This window comes from Trichogramma pretiosum, unplaced genomic scaffold, assembly GCF_000599845.2.
Source record: "Trichogramma pretiosum strain Unisexual culture from Peru unplaced genomic scaffold, Tpre_2.0 scaffold2, whole genome shotgun sequence".
Classification (NCBI taxonomy): Eukaryota; Metazoa; Arthropoda; class Insecta; order Hymenoptera; family Trichogrammatidae; genus Trichogramma; species Trichogramma pretiosum.
In genome coordinates, this window is record NW_019641687.1 from 1,376,533 (window position 1) to 1,396,641 (window position 20,109).

At 35.4% G+C, this 20,109-nt stretch overlaps 1 protein-coding gene across 1 annotated transcript; it reads left to right on the forward strand.

The window, feature by feature from the left end:
• Nucleotides 1-1,079: 1,079 nt before the first annotated feature.
• On the forward strand, nucleotides 1,080-3,456 carry LOC106655012 (tankyrase-2-like). Its single transcript, XM_023461507.1, has 4 exons — nucleotides 1,080-1,091; nucleotides 1,149-2,796; nucleotides 2,862-3,290; nucleotides 3,380-3,456. The coding sequence occupies exons 1-4, from the start codon at nucleotides 1,080-1,082 to the stop codon at nucleotides 3,454-3,456; spliced, it is 2,166 nt and encodes a 721-aa protein (XP_023317275.1).
• The last annotated feature ends 16,653 nt before the right edge of the window (nucleotides 3,457-20,109 follow it).

Sequence of the window (20,109 nt, forward strand, 5' to 3'; positions counted from 1 at the left end):
CGAAGACGCCTACGTGTATCACTGTGGGAAAATTTAAATGATTGACAGATCATATGCGTTGAACAATGGGCGCACGCTACAATAATCACTGCAGAGCGGAGAAAAAAATCAAAATTTTTATTCAGAACGAATCAAGAGCAATAATTCAGTTAAAAAGTTCTAATTGGATAGTAGCAAAAAACACGATCGATATTTAAATTGCGAGGCAGCCCTCGACACAACATTATTCTAAACTTTCGGATTATATGATTCATAAACTATAACACACTTCTAACTTTTGCGTTTGGCATTATATTTGCGCAACGAAAAGCTTACGTACGCTCTTGATTTATTCAGCCTTGTATTCGGGATGTGTTGCAGAAAATTTGTTCATTTACTCATGTGCCCCCTTATATTATTATCACATGTAAAGGTATTGATAAACGAAGCGCTTGCGCATTTCAAAAGATAGTCAGCATAGAAGTGATCGAGAGAATTTAGCACGAATATTATATTCATCAGACAACGATCTTGAACTGGTAAATATAAAAAGAAAAAAGACTTAGACTCTGTTTAGTATCTTCTGTATAGAATCCATCTATTTTCTGACATTAGTTCACGCTCAATCGCGTTTGAAAAATTGAGAAGAGATAATTGTAATTGTTTCTCTCAATATTTTTATAGTCTTTGAGTAAATAAAAAAAGTGAACTTTTGCGATAAGATACCGGATTAAATCAAACTCTTATACATGTTATCATTTAAGCTTCAATTGCCTGAAGACGACTCATTTTTAGTGTGTTATAAATAAAACGCAGAGATTTTAGCTCACAGTTCATGTTCAAACCTTGTAAATTTTAAGTAAGCTTACACATTGATTTTTAACTAATTAATTTGGAATATTTCATGATGTAAAATTATTTACTAATTTACATCTTTTCGAACAAATACTTTTCTTATCCGCGAGTATTATAAATATGACAACAGTATTTTACTTGTGCCTATCTAACAATTAAAATAAAACTTTTTTGCCTTAAAATCTCTTTGAACTGCATAAGAGCAAAGATACTGACTAACATTAACTTGAATTCAACTGTGAAGTATGGATAAAAGTGTAAAAATAGTGTCTCCGAAAATTACAAATGAAATACGGTGTTATTTATACCGGCAGTTATTAGATGAATCGATTACTGACTTCGAAATAGAAGAACTTTCTGAGGTTTTGTGCATGGATGAAAACCTCAATTGGATTTTAACACAAGCTGCAAAAATAGGTCACGACGAAATCATTCAAAAATTAGTTTCAGTTGGATTAAAAATGTCAAGACTAAGCGATTCAAACTGTGAAACGGCGATTCATCATTTGATCTTGAATCGATATCGATTTTTATTGAGACCACTTAAAGCCCCGTCGTCAATAAGTAATAATGATAAAATTAAAATTAATTTGCTATTCCAAATCTACGATGAAGTCAATTATCAAGAAAAGTGGGGGTTAACGCATTTTCATGTGGCTTGCTGGGTTGGTCAAGTTGAGATGGTCAAAAAATTTATCGATCACGGTATTGATCTAAATTGCAAAAAGTATTTCGAAATGAGTCCATTAGTTTCGATAGTAGATTCTAATTGTTGCAAAATAGCCGAATTGTTAATGAAAAATGGTGCTGATCCAAATTTACTGGTTAATCCATCGTTCTTGATCTGGGTTATTAAGTACAATAAAACAGCATTGATTGAAATTCTTTTAAAGTATGGGGTAAATCCAAACATGCCTGATGAAGATGGCAAAGTACCTTTGCACTGGGCCATTTCACTTGGAAAAGAAGAGTTAGTTGAAATACTTTTACAAAACGGCGCTGATTCAAATAAAACTGACCCAGAAACTTTGATGACACCTTTGCATATGTCGGTTTCCAAAAGCAGTGTGAAAACCCTCGAATTACTTTTAAAGAAAAATGCCAATTCAAATATATTTGATGACCTAGGCCGATCCCCTTTGCATTATGCTGTTGATTGTGACGAAATTAAAGCCATCGAAACGCTGTTAAAAAATGGAGTAGATCCAAATTTGCGCGACAATGATGGAGGAAATTCTATTCACAGAATTTGCAAGAATTCAGTAAAATATTTACATCATAATCATTACGAAGAATCTATTCCTCTTTTAATCAAGTACAAATGCAACATAAATGCTAAAAACGGAAAAGGAGATACACCACTGTTTACGTTGTTCGATATTTATAACAGATTGGAAGACTCGTTTGAAGAAAAGAAAAATACAATAAGAAGGACTCAACGAAATATTATGAAAATTTTGCTAGAAAATCAAGCAGATATTTCAATTGTCAACACCTATCAGCAGACAATATTACACGTTGTTATAGATTCTTACTTACCAGTACCATTTTTGGATGTAATTGATTTTTCTCGATATGAACGTTATGACTTTGATTCAGTGGAATTCCCAGAGGAAATTAGAACTAGAAAGGTCGAAATGTTGCTGAATAGCGGAGCTGACATAAATGCCAAAGACAAATGGGACCAGTCACCACTGCATATTGCTGTATCTCATTTTAATTACGACGTAGTCAAGCTACTTTTGAAATTTGGAGCCGATGTTACTAATATTTTTTTAGATAAAAATATTTTCAAAAGTATCAGAAATTTACCACTGGGTTGTGAGAGTGTACTAATTTTTTTGGATATAATAGAGCTTCTGGAAAAAGAAAGTTATAACAATAAGTTTTCTGATTGGGATGTGCAACATTTAATTCAGCCGGATTACAAACTTAATCAACTAACAAGAGCTTTACAAACAAGTAAGTAATTAAGCTACATTAATTTGAAATATTTGTGGCTAATATTAAAAACATTTTCATTTTAGGTTCAGGATCATATATTCAAAATTTCATCGATACTTTACTTGATAAGATGAAAGACACGATTATTGGAAATCAACGCGTAAAAAAATGTATACTTTTGAAAATTTTCGAGTATATAGCAACTATTAAAATTGGCAAAATGCATTTTGATCCAAAAACGGAATATTATCTAACCAATAAGATTTCCGAATTAGACGACAAATTTCCAAGACCAGAAGAGGAATTTAGTAGTTTCAAAATTGGTCGAATTAAGTCAGAATTTGAATGGGCTAAAACTACGATGATAAGGGACCGCGTGTCTATTTATCAAATTTGCACTTCTAGCCCTGAGCAAATCTATGCGCTACTAATCGATTCAAATTATAAGTCAGTTGTATGGTCAAAAAATTTCAAACATAAATTTTGTTACACTGCAGATATCATTAGGGGGCGTATTTACCAAAGTTTAGTCAAAAAACGATTGGATTTAGAAATTTGAAAATGATCAATTATAGTCATTCTAAGATTTGATAAATTCCAGTTCATTTTGCTACTAATATTTTAGATTTTTTGAGAGTCAAACACATAACAAAAATTATCAGAGATGAACACAGATAATCAAATTATAAAAAAAGAATTTCAAATATAATAATGAAAAATGTACAATAATTGAAATATACTCATCAAATAAATGTCCACGAATTTGCGTGAATAAAAGCATCCTTTAAATACATTCCTTGTGTCAAAAAGTACAGTTCATAGTCCGCCTCACCTAATATATTCAAATTGCCGGTCACGAGTTCTAATGCCAGTGCCCGATGGTAAAAGGTATCGTTGAGGTCATGTGTTGGTTAAATTTTCGCGAGTTAATGTCCGACAATCGCACAGTCAGTCGCGAGTAAACTTTTAACGTTTCATCATTGTTAATTCGCGGACATCAACGCTCGGGCGCGCTCGCTCGCTCGATGTGCCGTGCATATTGAATCGACGCGCGCACGGCTCCGCTCAGATAGCGCGCGCAGGCATAAGTTGTATTCGCGAGAGGTGTGCAGCGTCAAACGTACCTATACCTACGTAGTTTCTGCTTTCGACTCGATTATTTTTTCTTTTCGAAGACACGTGAACACGTCTATGTGCAGGCGCGCGACGATTATAGAGCAGAGCTGCGCGACGTGCTATAACGCACACCCACACACACACACACACACGCGCGGCGTACGATCTGTGACACGAGCTCGACAATTAGAGCATATTCGCACACGCGTTTCTCCGCTCTGTCATCATTCCACTCTATACGCTATGTTCGCGCGCTGTTACCTTCTGCATGTGTATGGCCTTTTGCGTGTGAAAAAATGTATCGTCGTAACGTGCCCGACAACTTGTGCCCACGACCGAGAGTCGCCCACGTCAAGCTCCGGGGGCTGTAGCTCCTGTGCAGCTAGTTTTCATCTAAAGCTCCACAGACAAAGAGACTAGAATGAAGCTTCTCCAATTTTCTATTCGATGCTTTTTTAATCTATGTAACTAATATTACTTTGTCCTATTATGGCTCGACGAAAAAAAGTAAAAATCGAAAAACCTAATGGATGTACCTGAAAATCGAAAATAATTGTCGATTTACATTGTAATGCACTGTATCTTAAAGTTTACTTAAATAAAACAACTTTTTTTTATTTCAAAATTGGTAAAGCCACATTGGTAAAGAAACGTTGAAGCTAATAGACTCTTTTGACCATTTATAAACGTCTGGTACTTACAGAAATAACCACAACAATAGTGACGGATTACCAGAGAATAGGATTTAGCGCCTTAGGATCGTCACTTTTGAAAGTTTTAAATTATGTTGTCAAAAAGTCGTCCAGCGCTTAGACCTAACGAAATTCATATTTCAAACAGTCAATTTCCGCAGATTGGTATAACAAGACTGTAACCATTGTGTTGCGTCTTTCAAGGCGACTTGCCTGCAAGATAATATTGTCAAGCAGCCTATATTGAAGAAAAGAATACACACATGCTCGCTCTAAACGCGTATTATATTGAAGAGAAAAAAGTCTACGTAAGAAAACCATTTATATTGCAGTTGAGCTATAGTGTATACTATGCGTACTATATTCAGTTTTGCGCTATATATATGCGATAAAGAGAGTAAAACGGCATGGGCTTACAAGCAATGCCGCGAAATAAGTCAATTACGAGTAGCAAAGCTCCATGAAATATTCATCGACTTTTTTAAATGCCTCGAGAATAGTGAGCTCAAATGTAAACTTAAAAAAAAGCTATATAATACGCTACGCAAATGCTGCTATTTTTTACCTGACAGACCATTGTAACGATATTAAACAGGCCAAAACCTATGAATGTATACATACAAGGGCACGTACGTACGTGCGTGTACAGGTATAAAACAGCAGCAAAAACGAATCAAAAAGGAAATGTATTCGCATGTATGTGCATGTTCATATTGGAGAACTGGTCCAAACTCCATACCGAGCTCATGCATGGATATAAACACACGGTTGTATAAAAAAAATGGCATTGTGCAAGTATCAGAGGGACATACCCGCGCTGAATTATATGTATCGTCCACTAGGCAGAAAGCAGCTTTTCTACCTTGCCCCACGACTACCTATATATATGCTGCAACGACGCATAGCCGCGAACATAGGTGCGTTAGTCCGGGTAATATGGATATATTAGTTGAGTTACATAAATACTCCGATACTTTAAGGGGATTGTCATGGTATATGGCAGGAAATGATGAAAGCTCGAGAAGCATATAGTGCACCAAAGTAGATAATTTATTTTGCATCATCCAGATACATATGAAAATTATACGAAGGGACGGAAAAAATGTATAGGTATAAATTCGTGTACGTTACGCGTGCGTGAGAGATTATTGAAAATGGTATTCTAGGCGCGTACGTCTGGCGCTTGGTGCATTCTTGCATTCGCGAAGAATTACGGCGCAATTGGGACTTTACTTTTTGGAGCTCGAAGACAGCTCTCAAGGTAGAACGCAAAAATAAGCAATGTAATAATTTAAGTGTGAAATGTCATACGCGTACGCTGACTTTTCTCTTTAATGCATTATTTATTGCATGACATTATAAGTGCCTCGGATGAGGCATTACGAGCGTGTTGAATTAGCATCTTTGATGTTGGCGACACGCAAGAGACATACTCTGAATTTGAGATGATCTTCCTGGACCATTTATTCCTGCCCTCGAGTCACTTTATATGTGACATTGATTATTATTCTTCAATTATTTTTTGCGTGAAAATTTTCCTGTTAAAAAATTAAATGTGAAAAATGCTGAATTTCACACCAAAATTTTACCATCACAATTAAATTGAGGCACATTTTTTACATTTTAATTAGATCATCATAATGATAGAACTGCGTTTGAGAAAGCAAACATTGGCCAGCAAATAAATAGATTCTGCCACGCTTTGTAATACTTTTTTTTCTCTTCCTTTTTCTTCTTCGCACTGTTTCTGGTACGCCTGATGAGCATTACTGGGAAGCCCTGTATCTTACGTCTTATATACTTGATGTAGAAGTGTCGAACGAGCCGTACGTAATATGCAAAAAGAAAGAGAAGAAGAAGCTCGCGTGACCGGTTGTATCTTGCGTGAACGACTTACACGTCTGTACGAGTGTGTGCAGTGCACAAGGTAACGACGACGATCCTCACAGGCATTTCTCGACCTTCTGTTTCGGTCAATTTATTCGCTCGCTCACGCAGTGACAAAGCCATTATTCGACAACACTGTGTGCGTGTGTGTGTGTGCCTTTGAGATATTCCCAGAGAATTGACGTTGGGAGTGCTGCACTAGCCCATAGTATGAAGTGTGTATTCTGAAGACTTCGCCAAACTTGTCGTGCACTTTGTTCCAATCCAATCGTTGACTGACCTGAGTACCAATTTTACGTAAACAATAATTTCTCATAAGCAACCAATTTGTTAACTAGGAAGAAGAAACAGAGAGAGTTTTTGATTTATTAATAATGATTTTAGTCACGGTTACAAAGCTTTGGGATACAGAAATAGTTAAGAAAATTTAAATGAACAATTTTTAAGAACTTTGCTCTCTGCGGTCGGCATCTATTATTTGCAACAATTTCTGAACATCTCTACATCAGTTTGCACTAATCATTGCAACAGATGCAGTTCATAATCAATGCATCATGAAGCTTCGAACGTTTAACATTTAAACGTGCAAGATATATAGAAAGTATCCATACATTACGTGCGTTGCTGCACGCGCACACGTGTACGCATATAACTGGCATTTTTTACGAGGCTTTATTCGCAGGTGGGCCTGAATAATTCGTTTGATTGGCAGAAGGGAATGAAAAATGCTTTTAAAAAACCTACTTGGTGTGAAAATGCTTGAAAGACAAGACTTTATCGCCGCGTATACGTGCGCCTCTTGAAAGGTTTTCGTTCCCGCAGCCGAGAGTGCAGTGAAACTTTTTTATCCTTTACTTTTCACTCGTTCTCTCTTTCTTGCTTTTAAGACGTATGTATAAACCTTCGAGCGCGATACAATTTTCTCAGAATATCAGCATCCTACGCTTGTTTATTAAGTCCGCGAAGGGCGCGCACGCGTTTCGTCAAATTTTATCGACTAAAATGTTCAAAATTTACATAAAGTAAGTCCTTCTCCCCATTCCGACGAAGCTGAGGAGAATCTTTTTTGGCTCATCATGCAGAAAGTTTGTGCGAAGAACGTTTAAAAAAAATGTATTCACATGCAGTGGCTTACCTATTGCAGTGTATTATAATTATTATGATTTAGATAAGAATTTTTTTTTAAAAATTATATCGATTAATTATGATGTAAAGATATTTGAGTTTGAAAACGTAATTTCAATGAATTTTTTTATTAGGAGGTATGATTTGAAATCTACTGATAAGCGGGTGCAAGGCTCGGGGACTTCTCGATTTCTCAAGTACTTTTGAGCACCTGCTCTTTGTTGAACGTGTATTTTATGTACTGGCGGAGGCCCCGCGAATGTGTATATATACCTTGCACTTGTTGTTTCTTTTGCGCGGGAGATTTCGAATGAAATGTAAATCTTTAAAGAAGGTGTATTGCACTGCGTAGCTTGTTACGCGATTCGTGCGCGCAAGACAACCAGCTGCCCACGATGCACCTTCGCTGAGCAAATGTCGAGATTGTTATGTAAATTCAGAGGGCGTCTCTTACTTTATAAATGTCCTCTCTCCCTATGTTGCAGTGAGAAAAATTGTATGCTTACATTCATCCAGTTTTAGATTTGCTAAACTGACGATCGGCAAAGCTAAGTAGAAATATCTATTAACCAGTAATATTACTTACCAGTATTATGGTTTGGAGCATTTGTGCTTGCACCATATAAATTTTAAAATAGAAATATTAATAAAAAAATATAAATAAATAAAATAAAATATTATTATGTAACAAGTGTCGTCATTTTTACCGACCAGTACGTCGTTTGAGATTGGCAAGAGTGAAAAGACTTCTGGGTGAGTCATACCTTTCTGGCTCGACACTTTAAGGTTCACGCCCGAAATATTTAAAATAAATATCCAACAGATTTATTAATTATAGTTGATGTGGTCCTTTTCTCGGTGATTGAAATTATAAATGTATAAAATGTCATTTAGTCTTTGAAAGAAACTATGCAATTATTTATCATATCTCAAGGAGCTACGACGAGTGAAAAATCTCGTTTATTAGTTTCTTGGTAAAAAAAGCATAGGGCTAATGATAATACTGAGTGTCCGATAACGGAGACAGTAGCATCGAGTTAATCATCGGTGTTCTAAATAGAAAAAAAGGCAAAGAATCAGTACTGGAGCCTCGTATAGCTTTACGATGATGGATCAGTAGCAGCAGAACTCGGCACACACAAAGTCCAACGGGTGCAGCTATGGTATTGAATAGAGAGCAAGGTAGAAGAGGGAAAAGCGTTTGACCACGTGCATGTTTTCTCTCTCTCTCTCTCTCTCTCTCTCTCTCTCTCTCTATCTGAAAAGAGTATGACCGTTTGCGTACATACGCTCACATACTCGGAGAGTTCATTACGCATGGAAAAATAAGCCAGAGAGAAAGAGGGAGTGAGATACGAGCCGGTGCTTGCTGCTACTGCATTCACTGTGTGCATACCAACGTACACCCGCTCTCTCTTTCCTGCGTGCATCCTTCAGTTTGTGAAACTCTCCGATATATGTATAATAGTCAACACGTTGGCGATGGTCGCGTTCTCCTGCATAATTTCTCGCTCCTCGTCGGCTCAAAATGTATACGTAGAACCTATATAGCTTCTGCCTCGTTTAGAAATTATACCCTCGATGCCGAGAGATGGAAAACATTTTTTCATCCGAGCCTTATGATCCGCTTCGAGCCATCTGTAGTGAACTTCATTTTTGCGTGTACTCATTGCACTGATCCAAGTTTTACTTTGCTATGCTAGGGTATTCACTTTTATTTGATGTACATACGCGAGAGAGTCAAACGAGAAAAAACAAAATTTAAGGATTTGTGTGAAAATTTATTAATGATCAAAACTATGGCCAAATGCATGCTCAAGAATGAACATAGGGAATGCTAATTTCTTTGTCGCATACTTTTACTCTGCAACGGATTTCATTCTTACTATTTATGAGCTTTCTATCAACCATTGAATTTTTTGCGTGCATGGGAATTAGTTGAAGAGATCAGCGTGCAAAGTACAGCGAGCAACTAGATACTTGGAAATTTTGTAGTTATTTTAATTTATTCAACCAAAATAAATCAAAGACTTTCCATAAGCAGAACAAAATTATTAACGGTTTGAAATTAACTACGAGAAACGTCGCTATAGTTAATTATTCTGCTTCTTAAGCTTGAGGTATATTAATTATGTGGAAGGTTTTCTAACATAACATAGTATAGTATGCGATGATTTTGCAATAATCTTTATTGTATCCACATGTCTCTGAACAAATCTCATCCTCCTAGGCTTTGCTACGATCGTGTGCTTATGAGTATATTTTTGCTTCGCATTTGATAGATTTGACACGATTATGAACTGCATTTAGTAAACTCTAATTTTACATTTTTGTCCGAAGGATTTTCAATAAATGTCACATTCTAAATTATGTTCTGTATTCGTGTTTTTTTAAGTTTTGCTGGTATCCACACTTTGAGCTCACACTGAAAGGACTTAATACGATCATGCATTGCATTTATGTGATTATTAGTGACATTTTTGTCGAAATGTTTTCTGATAAATCTCATTAAAAGAATACCTTGTGGTCATGTACTGAAATTTTTAGACTTGTTTCTTTTTTGTAAGCATAAATATTTTTCAAAATCTTATCGAGTTCTATTCATACTATCATCACCAAACAATTTGCAATTTGAGTTTTCTTACAACGTCAATGAATATTTCATTAATTTTATTCATGGAACGCTAAATCTAAGAGAGATAAAAAGTCCGAGAGCATGTTGGAAAAAATTATTTGGATTTTCCGCTTATTATTAGTTATTACTTTGATTTTTTATTGGGTAATCGAATATTGAAGAATTTTAAAATTTGAAAAAACTGATAAATGATTGTAGTTTTCAAATACTGAAGTTGAAAAAACTGGTCAAGTAAAAAAGTAAAACTTGCGAGTAAAATTTGGACGGGACGCTGGCCTAACTGCAATATCACACTTTCATGTACGCATCCGCTTGCGCCTTAATCCCCATGATTAATGGCATGGGGCTTTAAATCATTACACGCTTGATCTGAAAAGCTGCTGTTGCTTATATGCGTTAAAGTCTGCTTACGTTGCAACAGTGTACAGCTCTGAGCTTGGAGCTTCGACGTATATATGGCTGCACACGCCACTGAGGGTGGATCGAATGAAAGATAGGCAAGCGAAGCGCGTGAAAGGGGTAAAGAGAGCGAAAGAGAAAGCAGAATGATCGACAGCCCGAGGGTCTCCTGTGCTGCTTCCATTGCTGCCGAGATTGAGTTGCTCCTCGCAGTGTGACCCTTTGAACCTCTAGCAATTTTTGATTTTCTATTTACATACATGCACGCGTATATGCGTATATATATTTGCGCACACACATACCCACACATATGTGTGCTTGCCAGCTCTGTACTGGTGAATACGTTCGTGTTACACGGATGACACTTTGTGGTGAACAAACGACAGCGACGACGAGGGGTTTCATCAGAGGATTTTGACTGCTGCGTGACGAGTAATCAAATATCGCCTGCGTTTGCATGAGTCTTGTGTCGCTCTGGCGATTATATTTATGTGTGTTTGTTTACTTGTGGCGCGCAAATTTGACGAATATTTAATGAGCAAATAATACTAATTCGTCGCTAGGAGCGTCCTTTCCGCTTTGACTGATATCTGACGGGGGAAAAATGAGAGAATTCGTCAGGAAAATTTAATTTACTGTATTTTTGAATTTCGATGCAAATTGCGCGCATTGAAATTGGTTGTTAAATAAAATGCGGCAAAGAAGGGAAACAAAATAAAATGGATTTCCAAAAGACAAGAACAATGAAACGAAACCATTTGAAATAATAGCATTATCGAGCTTTTCTGCTGCTACTCCTATACTCTCGCAGAAAGTAAAATAAAAGAAATGGAAAAATGGCATTTTCTCTAGGACAAAAAGAACGATCTGAAAGGTCGAGCGTGAAACTAATGGGTAAACGCTCGCACGGCATATCAAGCTTTCTCTCTCTCTCTCTCTGGGCTATTCAATCGACTTTCAATCTCGTCTCTGTGGTCGCATTGTCTATCTGTGCTGAGCTGCGACTGTTGTGGGTATAGTCTGCGAGTGTGAGCCCGCAAGTATTAGAGCGAGTTACCGTGTGTATTATGAGCAAGCGCCTAGTTAATGACGTGCGCACTCGTCAAAATAAGTTGGTATTTATAAATCCCTTTGCAACTTAGCGCACTATCTTTCAAATCCTGACCATACACTTTTTAAAATGCATCCTTCCACTTTTTAAAATGCATTACAGCTTTATGAGATCGATAAATCAATATGAAAGAAAATTAATGAATGAAATAGCCTAAAGATGTAAAATTAAACGCAAAAATATCTTGAACAACTTTTACAAAGCGTTACAATTCATAGCGTAGAATTCAATTCAATTGGGAACTCAGTTATGCAATAAAATAATTTTACATTATAGATAAAATAAGAGAATAACCAATAAAATTTTTATGTAAGTATTGCTAAAGGTCACTTAATGAAAACTTATATAGGCCTTTGTTGAAAAATTGTTTTTATCTTATACCACAATATGTAACAAAAGTTTTCGGAAAAGGTGAGAAAAACGATGTTGAGTAAAGCTCAAAAATTTTTAGCCGCTGAGACGTTTTTTCGCAATTGTAACAGAAGCAGTTACTCGTCATAGGCAATTCACTTTTGATTCTCTCCACAGTACCAGCACTTCTTCTATAGAAGTTTCTAATGGATTATCCAGCCGACGGCAACGACTTCCAGATTTTGTGAAGGAAAAGTATAGATACAAAATCATTGAGCGCAACGGGCTCTGTCTTTTTCGCGTAAGATTGCGTGCACTCAGAAACTTTAAGAGAACTGAACTGCCTTCGGAGAAGAGATCTGTACTTCTGTGACTTACTACGATTTTTCCGTTAGATTCCGATTCTTTTTTAAAGAAGTGTACAAGATGTGGAATGTATTGAAGTGTTAATAACTTATAAGTATACAATAGTTGAGAAATGATACACGATAGAATGTTGTTTCCAGAATACATGTAATCAAACCATCAAATTTGATCATGGGCGCATAAATTATTATCTTTAACCATAAATGAAAATTTAAGTAATAAAGAATATGTTATGATAAAAAGAAAGATTGTAACAAATCAGCTAAAAAATAAGAGTTGATTTTAGAAACTTCAGCAAAATTCAATCCAAACGAGAAATGAATAAAGTTTTTATTGACAAGTGTATTTTTCAATAACTTTCATCTGCTGTACTTTGTGATTAAATTTTGTAGAAAAGTAGCGCATGTAACAATAAACAATCAAAAAGTTTTTAAAAAACCTTTCATCTTTTGTATATTATTCAATCAAAACAACTAATCAAATTTGCATTTTTTGATTTTTCCACTGAGTATTTGTACATATGAATTTTACTGCTTTTCACTACAAACACTTCGTAAAATGTTAAAAAGTTGTCGAGTATTTACACAACAGACTGAAAAAGTGGGCTTTCGGATGAAGTAACCATGTACGTATTAAAAATTGAAAGTTTTTATAAAATTCCTTTTTTTTTTAATTTCGTTCTATAAAAACTAATTTTCATACTAATATTTAGATTTAGAAATTTTTACAATGAAAGTCCTTTACTCAATTCAATTTCAATTTCGTAAGATTTTTATTGGCAAAACTTGTAGTTACATTGCCAGAACACATTGTAAATCCTTTACTTAGAAATAAGAACTGCAAGAGCCATCTGTGAGCACATCAGTGAACTTACTGACAATTTGAACCATTGTATTATTATCGACTGCGTACGGTAAGAATTGTTATATGTTTTAATTGATAATTTTAGAATATAAATAATAAAATAAATACTGCATTTTAAAGTAACTATAATTATTATTAAAACTTATCATTATAAAAAATTTAGTAACTAAAAACGAAACAAAAAATAAAATATCATCATAAATTCCTTTAGTACAATTTTTTACAATGAAAGTATCAAATTTGCTGAATAAATGGTATGGTTCTTTATCAATAATTTGTCAAATATGAACTCACTTCTTTGTTAAATCACTAATATTTTATGAATAACTAAACATTCGTAGTAGCAAATGATAAGCATTCGTGTTCAGATTTTTCTCCTGTAATATGCAAAAAAGTGACATTTGATAGAACTATGATACCTAAGTCGGAAGGATTATATGAAATATCTATTCATTATCAAAAAACTTACAAAAACTTATTGAATATACCAACATGAAAATGTTCAAAAACGAATTCTTTCGTGTGCAGTGTAAGTAAAAAGAAATAAGAATTTAATTATTTAGAAGAAATTGTTTTGGAAATTTGATAAATATTTTTCTTATCTAAATAAATATATTTTTAAAAATTCCTAAAACGAACTTTTTTTAAATAGAAAATCTAGCTTACTACAAAAAAATATCGAAATACCTTTCTTTTCAGCGTTTTTCTTAAGTGTCCAGGGTCCAATTTGCTGTTTCTGGGGTGTAGGCACATAGTTATATTGGGGTATACGCACCGGTATAGGTAGGAGCCGTTATTTCTAATAGAAGATTTTCAAAAGTTGCGCTGGAGATGGTGCTTGGAAGAGAGTACGATTCTCGTTATACTTGGCTGGTAATTGCGACGAGAAGAAATGGAGAAATCGAAAAGAAGATGGGGCGTATGAAAGACCGATTGAGGAGTGAAAAAAAATCTGTAGTAAAAAAGGTGATTTTATACGTCCATGGCAAGATCTCCTGAAACGTCGGAAATTTTTTGTAATTACTCAAAAAGTTATATTGGACCTCGCTTGACAATTTAAAAAAAATTTTCTATTCAGGAGCTACTTAGGTATTGGGAATCATAATTTAGCGATATCATAACGTTGTATGAAAGAAGATAAAATTGGGAGGAATCAAGAGTACATGTTAACCTACCAACGAAGTAATAAGCAACTCTTGGAATGAAAGGATCATCTTGGCATCATATACATAAAAGCCTAATGGTCTTTATTTTACTTGGCTCTATGTGGCTCTGAAGATAAGAAATCCACCAACGATTTCATCAGATGTCTTACCAACGAACATCGCGCTAATCTTACACTTTTAGATATATATAAGTTTCATCCCCTTAGTCACTTTCCTCCGACTTTTTTCTAACGATATCTCTGACCTTTTTCCGTACTAATGTTACTTTTATATATCGTTGTCCAATCTTTTTTCTCTGCTCAAGTTTGTAGTAATTATTTGATAAGTGTGAAAAGGCTTTTACCCTCAAATTACAACGCGGACGACTAAACAATAATTCGATGTATACTTCTCAATTAAAAGCTTTTTTCAAATCTATTTGAAACAATCGGTACTTTTTGATTTGACGATTAAAATATGATCTCTTCCCAAATTTATTTCTTGAATTCAACCGTTAATTTTTTACATAAGTTATTTTTTATGAGCTTATTTTCAGAATTTTTTAATCATATGTAAATTTGGTCTTCAAAACTGATAATCTTTGCTGATTGATAATACTCAGTGTACCAAAAACATTTATCTAAAACTTCTTCAAATGTTTTCATAAAACTATATCGATTACTTCACGGGAAAATATTTTAAATGACCGAAAATAATATACTAACATTATAATTTTTACGCAATTTCAGGTTTAACGCATCACTAAATTATCAATGTATTGTATGGGTATGCCTTATAATAAATTTCCACCATTAAAATGCTTCAGATAGTAGGACATTAACGTATCCATATCGATAAATATTCGAAACAAAAAAGTTAAAAATATGAAATCTCTCAATAAATAATGTATTTACAACATTGCGCGCTAACAGCCATCATGCAGTGTGTAGTTTATATATTATATATGGCATTGCACCTGTGCTGGTGCTTACATATATATTTACCAAGAGAAGGGGGAGTTGAGCCATGCTACCGATGCTATCATGATAATCGGTGCGTGATAATACTCAGCCAGTAAATTTTGTGCCACACTTCATGTGGCTTAAACCGCCTCGCGATAACGTCCGAGATTTATATTGCTATACCGGTTCGAACGATACTGGAAAGAACTTCGGCGCTTCGGGAGCAATTCATATTTTTCTAAGCTAGAAATTGACAGAATAGTACTGATGTTTTTAACCGAACTGGAATGACCGTTCACGATCTATTTGCAAGCAAACATGCTATGACAATTTTCGAGCACCGCTCTGAAATACAACCCCTTTGATAGTTTGAAAAACATCAGTCAAAAATAATGATCTATTTTATGATGCATTGTGATTGGATTCGTCGAAACAAAATATACCCTTTTTTATTGTAGTTTTGGAACTGCAGAATTTATCAGAATTCAAATTGTTCACCGTACAATATAGAGTATTTTTAATTATAAATATATTTCTCTTCTATTATATTTTTAATTTAAAAAAAGCAAAAGTTTGGCTGCTGCAAAAATATCTACAACTCTCAACCCAATCTTTTAAGATTTTTTGCATATAATACTTATAGTATGTGTCGGCAACAGTCATGCTTAATGTAGTAATTAGAATATAATGAATGGTGTCGGAAAATATTTTTATTTGTTAGAACTAATTTTAACTCGAGTTTCCAAACTTACATGAAAAACCGTTTTGAAGAGATTATAAGGAGAATAAGAAACGTAGAATAAATTGTTATGGCGTTGAGCCAACTTTCTTAAATTTTTCTGTTTACTATGTAGACGGCATCTTTTTTTGTTCCTCATTATTTACTTATCTCCTTAAGGTATGCGCTTAAGTAGGCGAAAAAATGTAATTTTTAGCACGTAGCATCAAATACAGTGCTGATATAAAAAATTCAGAAGGTATATTAGAGACAATTATTAACTGCCTCATAACTACAAAAAAATTTTTCTTAATTTAGGACAAAAAGATGTTTATTTTATAAAAATTTCATTGCAAACATTAACATGTTTTTTGATGAAAAAAATCTTATGTTACTTACTACAGCTTCATGATAAAAGTTGTTATTTGCAAATGAAATGCGAAGTGCCCTGCTATTGAGCAGGATTTTTATTTCACAGAGAATTATTAAGTGTATAAGTTTTCTGGCTTGAAACACCGAGAAATGCGAGAAAGGACCTACACGTCTAACGAGGCAGACTCAAATGTTTTTATTTTTATACGTTCCTGCGAGTTGAGCTAATAGAGCACGATGGTGAGCTACTTTGGGCCGTTCATGTATACTATATGCGTTGCTTTTCCGTTAAAGACTATCGTACGCGTTTACTTACAGCTTGTTAAAAGTGTAAAATCTGCTCGTTTACACGAAACATCGTGGCGTCGAGCGTCGGGTGCGCAAAACTCGAGCTAATTGACATTACTGAAGATACTAACCATAAAAGAGAGATATAGTCATTAGCGCAGTATACGTAGTTAGTACATAATGTTTACCCATATAATTTCATGCCTCCTTGTGGAGCATTTGATATTTTTCTTTTTATAGAGAAATGCTTTCTTTAAGGTAAAATATTCTCGGCCACGATCCTCAAAGTACGTATCTGTTTTTTGCTGTGTATCCTTCTCCTAATAAATATTGACCAAAGCATTCGAAATTAATCATCGCGGCGAGATAATTGGAAAATGTTGTTTATCACTTATTTTTATAAAATTTTTATTTATTTCGCGGGAAGTAAAAGGAGTTGCAGAGACATCAATTTCCTCGAGGTTTTAAATTGAATAAGTATACAAAAATAAAGACACATTCGTCACGTTCGCGTCACGCATAAAACTCTGTTCGGTCGAGTACAAAAAGTTAACATGAGCTGCCAATATAAACGCGTCTGGGTGTATCTGGCAAGGTTCCAGGCGGTCAAGTTTCTTCGTTTTACTCCCCCTGCCTGCCAGACTTTGCCGTAGTAGAAATGGCAATAGCATGTGGTTACGGTTTATTTCCAGATCGTCGTTCGTTGATGAGAGTATGCGCGTATACTTGTGCATACTCAACAGTCTATCCTATAAGCTAATGTAATGGAAATAGCTTATAGGCCTTCGACTCTGCGCGCCTATATAGGGTTGTGCACATTATCGGTGCCACTCTCAGAGACATCATCCTGCTCTTGCCTCTACTGCGAGTAATCGTTATGATTTCTATTCCGCAATTAACTCCAGTTACTCCTCCGGTCGTTAACAACAGCTTTGCTTTGGTTTTTCAATTTGTATGGAACAATTGTACAATTGAATAATGAAAGGACACACCCTTCAATATATGATTCAAATATTGTAAGTATAAATTGCTATTACAATAAGCTTTGAGAGATTAGTCTTAGTGGTCATAAATTTGATCTTTATTTTTATAAACATATATTTTTTATGCGATATAATTCCACAAGTTATTATTTGATACATAATACTAGGGAGGAAGATCTATAAAAATCACGCAGTTGAAAATTTAAATTTCACGTAATAAAAAAACGGAGACTCGTAGTCGCAGTTCTCAGGTTAGTTCGGCCGCTATTCACGTCAAATCTATTTGCCATAGCGTCGATATAACATTGCGCTGGGGGGCAACGTGACTTTAATGGTCGACCAAAAGAGCAAGAGAGCTGGGCAGCATGTCACGAGTCGAGACTATTACTCTACAACTATATACCGTCGCTTTTCGATGGACCAATTGTGTGGACATGAAATTTTCTCTAGCCAAGATGTTGCCGTATACGTATTGAGGAGGCGAGTACAATGTACAGCGTACGCCTGACGATATATAAATTCTACTACTTACGTATCCGACTTATACAACGTGTATTATATACGACGGAAAGTTTGAAAAAGTTGGTAGAATAAAAAAAAGAAGTTATATAATGTCACGTATGTTTAGGCTTTCGTTTAGGTGACTTACTCAAGTCGATTGTTAAAAATTGTTCGGATTTTCATTAATTTAAAAGGCTTCGAGGCTCAGCGATCTCGGCGATACATTTTTTCATTCAGAGCGTCGACGCAGATAAAAAAAAATAAGAAAGCTTTACGATAACGTATATACTCTCATAAACGAGAGCTATAGTGTAAGGGAGCGGTACTATATGCGTTGCCGAGTTCAAACATGACGATGAGTTTCCCAGCCCCGAAGTTTAAAGGATGCCTATAGTTTCGCCGCTGCGTACTATCCCCTTGTAGCGTACATTCGTCCGCGCTAGGCTTGAGAAAGCCATATATATATACTCGCTGTACGCGCGCGCGTGTGTGGGTGTGTATGTGGCGCTCGACAGAGAGCATCAGGTACATTCACTATGTGTCCTTTGTCACTGCGTTGCACCGGAAACGAACTTCGGCGTTCACGAAATTTCCTGCGCTTCACTCAACCCCCTACCCTTTTGCCTTTGTCCTCCTCACTCCCTTACTCTCTCTCTCTCTTTCCTACATCCCTCTACATCTCTCTTTTTATTTCTCTTTTGGGTGCTGGATCGTCGTGGCTATATATACATGTGTATACCTAGGTCTCGTCTCTACGATGCGATCGAACTGGCTATATTGTCGAGCATGGGTATTGTTGCCAATCGTTAAAGTCTTGGAGTACTTAAGCAGCTTCTTTTGTAGCAACTATACCGACGAGGCGTATTAAGGTACAAGCTTGAGCTTCTATGAATTGAAAGTTTTATCGGCAAAATGCAAACGTTTCGTTTGGTTTTTTTTTTTTCAATTTGAATTCTTACCCCCAAAGGTATATTCTCAGAATACGCGTAAATTCGTTCGAATCGCTGCTCACCGAGCCACCTGTGCTATTCTCATAATTGAGCTTGAAAAATAATTTAACCAAACATCTTTACTGAGTTGATTTTTTGCTTTTGTAGTTTCTTGTACGGATGCCGCGAAAGAAACTTTTTTTGGCATTAACAATGGTAAAGTCAAATGAACATTGCTTTCTTTCTCGTTATAGGCTTGTCTATATGTTCTCTGCAAAGTTAATTAATTTCTACAAAGTTAACGAAGCGCATCTTTTAGAACGCAAGGTATCATTTAATTAGCTTGGTAGATTAAAGAAACTAAACAATCGGACAAGCAAGCTTGAATTCGAGTTAAATGAAAGGGGACAGGGGAAAGGCCTCGACTTCTATGTGTATAATAAAAGCTTTACAAGTATCTAAAAAGATACATGAAAAACTTTGTACGAGACGAAAGTTTGAAATGTAATTTAATTAAAATTTTGTTCAAATGATGCAGCCTAGGATAATTTTGTAAATTGCAAATCAACTGTGCCATTCAGTGTGTGAATTTCTCCGTTATTTCTTCGTCACGACGTTAAAATTCGTTGATTCTTATGTGGTGCACACAAAATCGACACAAAAGAGCTGAGAAATAAAGTTCGTGTCTTACTGCATCATTGTCTCCTGACGAGCAGGTCGTTTCAAAGACGCTGCTGATCCTTGAAAGGACATGAAAGTCCACGTCCGGCGCGACAATCATCTTGGCCCGTCAATGACGCATTGATTGTTCAACATTGTACATGTGAGGGGAGAAGCACAACATTAAGCTATATAATACGTGACGGTCATGTAGGTGTGTTTTTGAA

Bases quoted from the DNA above. Each gene is read 5' to 3' on its own strand.
- LOC106655012 (XM_023461507.1), top strand. The intron at 2,797-2,861 runs GTAAGTAATTAA...TTTTCATTTTAG, and splicing joins AACAAGAGCTTTACAAACAA to GTTCAGGATCATATATTCAA. The intron at 3,291-3,379 runs GTATTTACCAAA...GATAAATTCCAG, and splicing joins TGCAGATATCATTAGGGGGC to TTCATTTTGCTACTAATATT.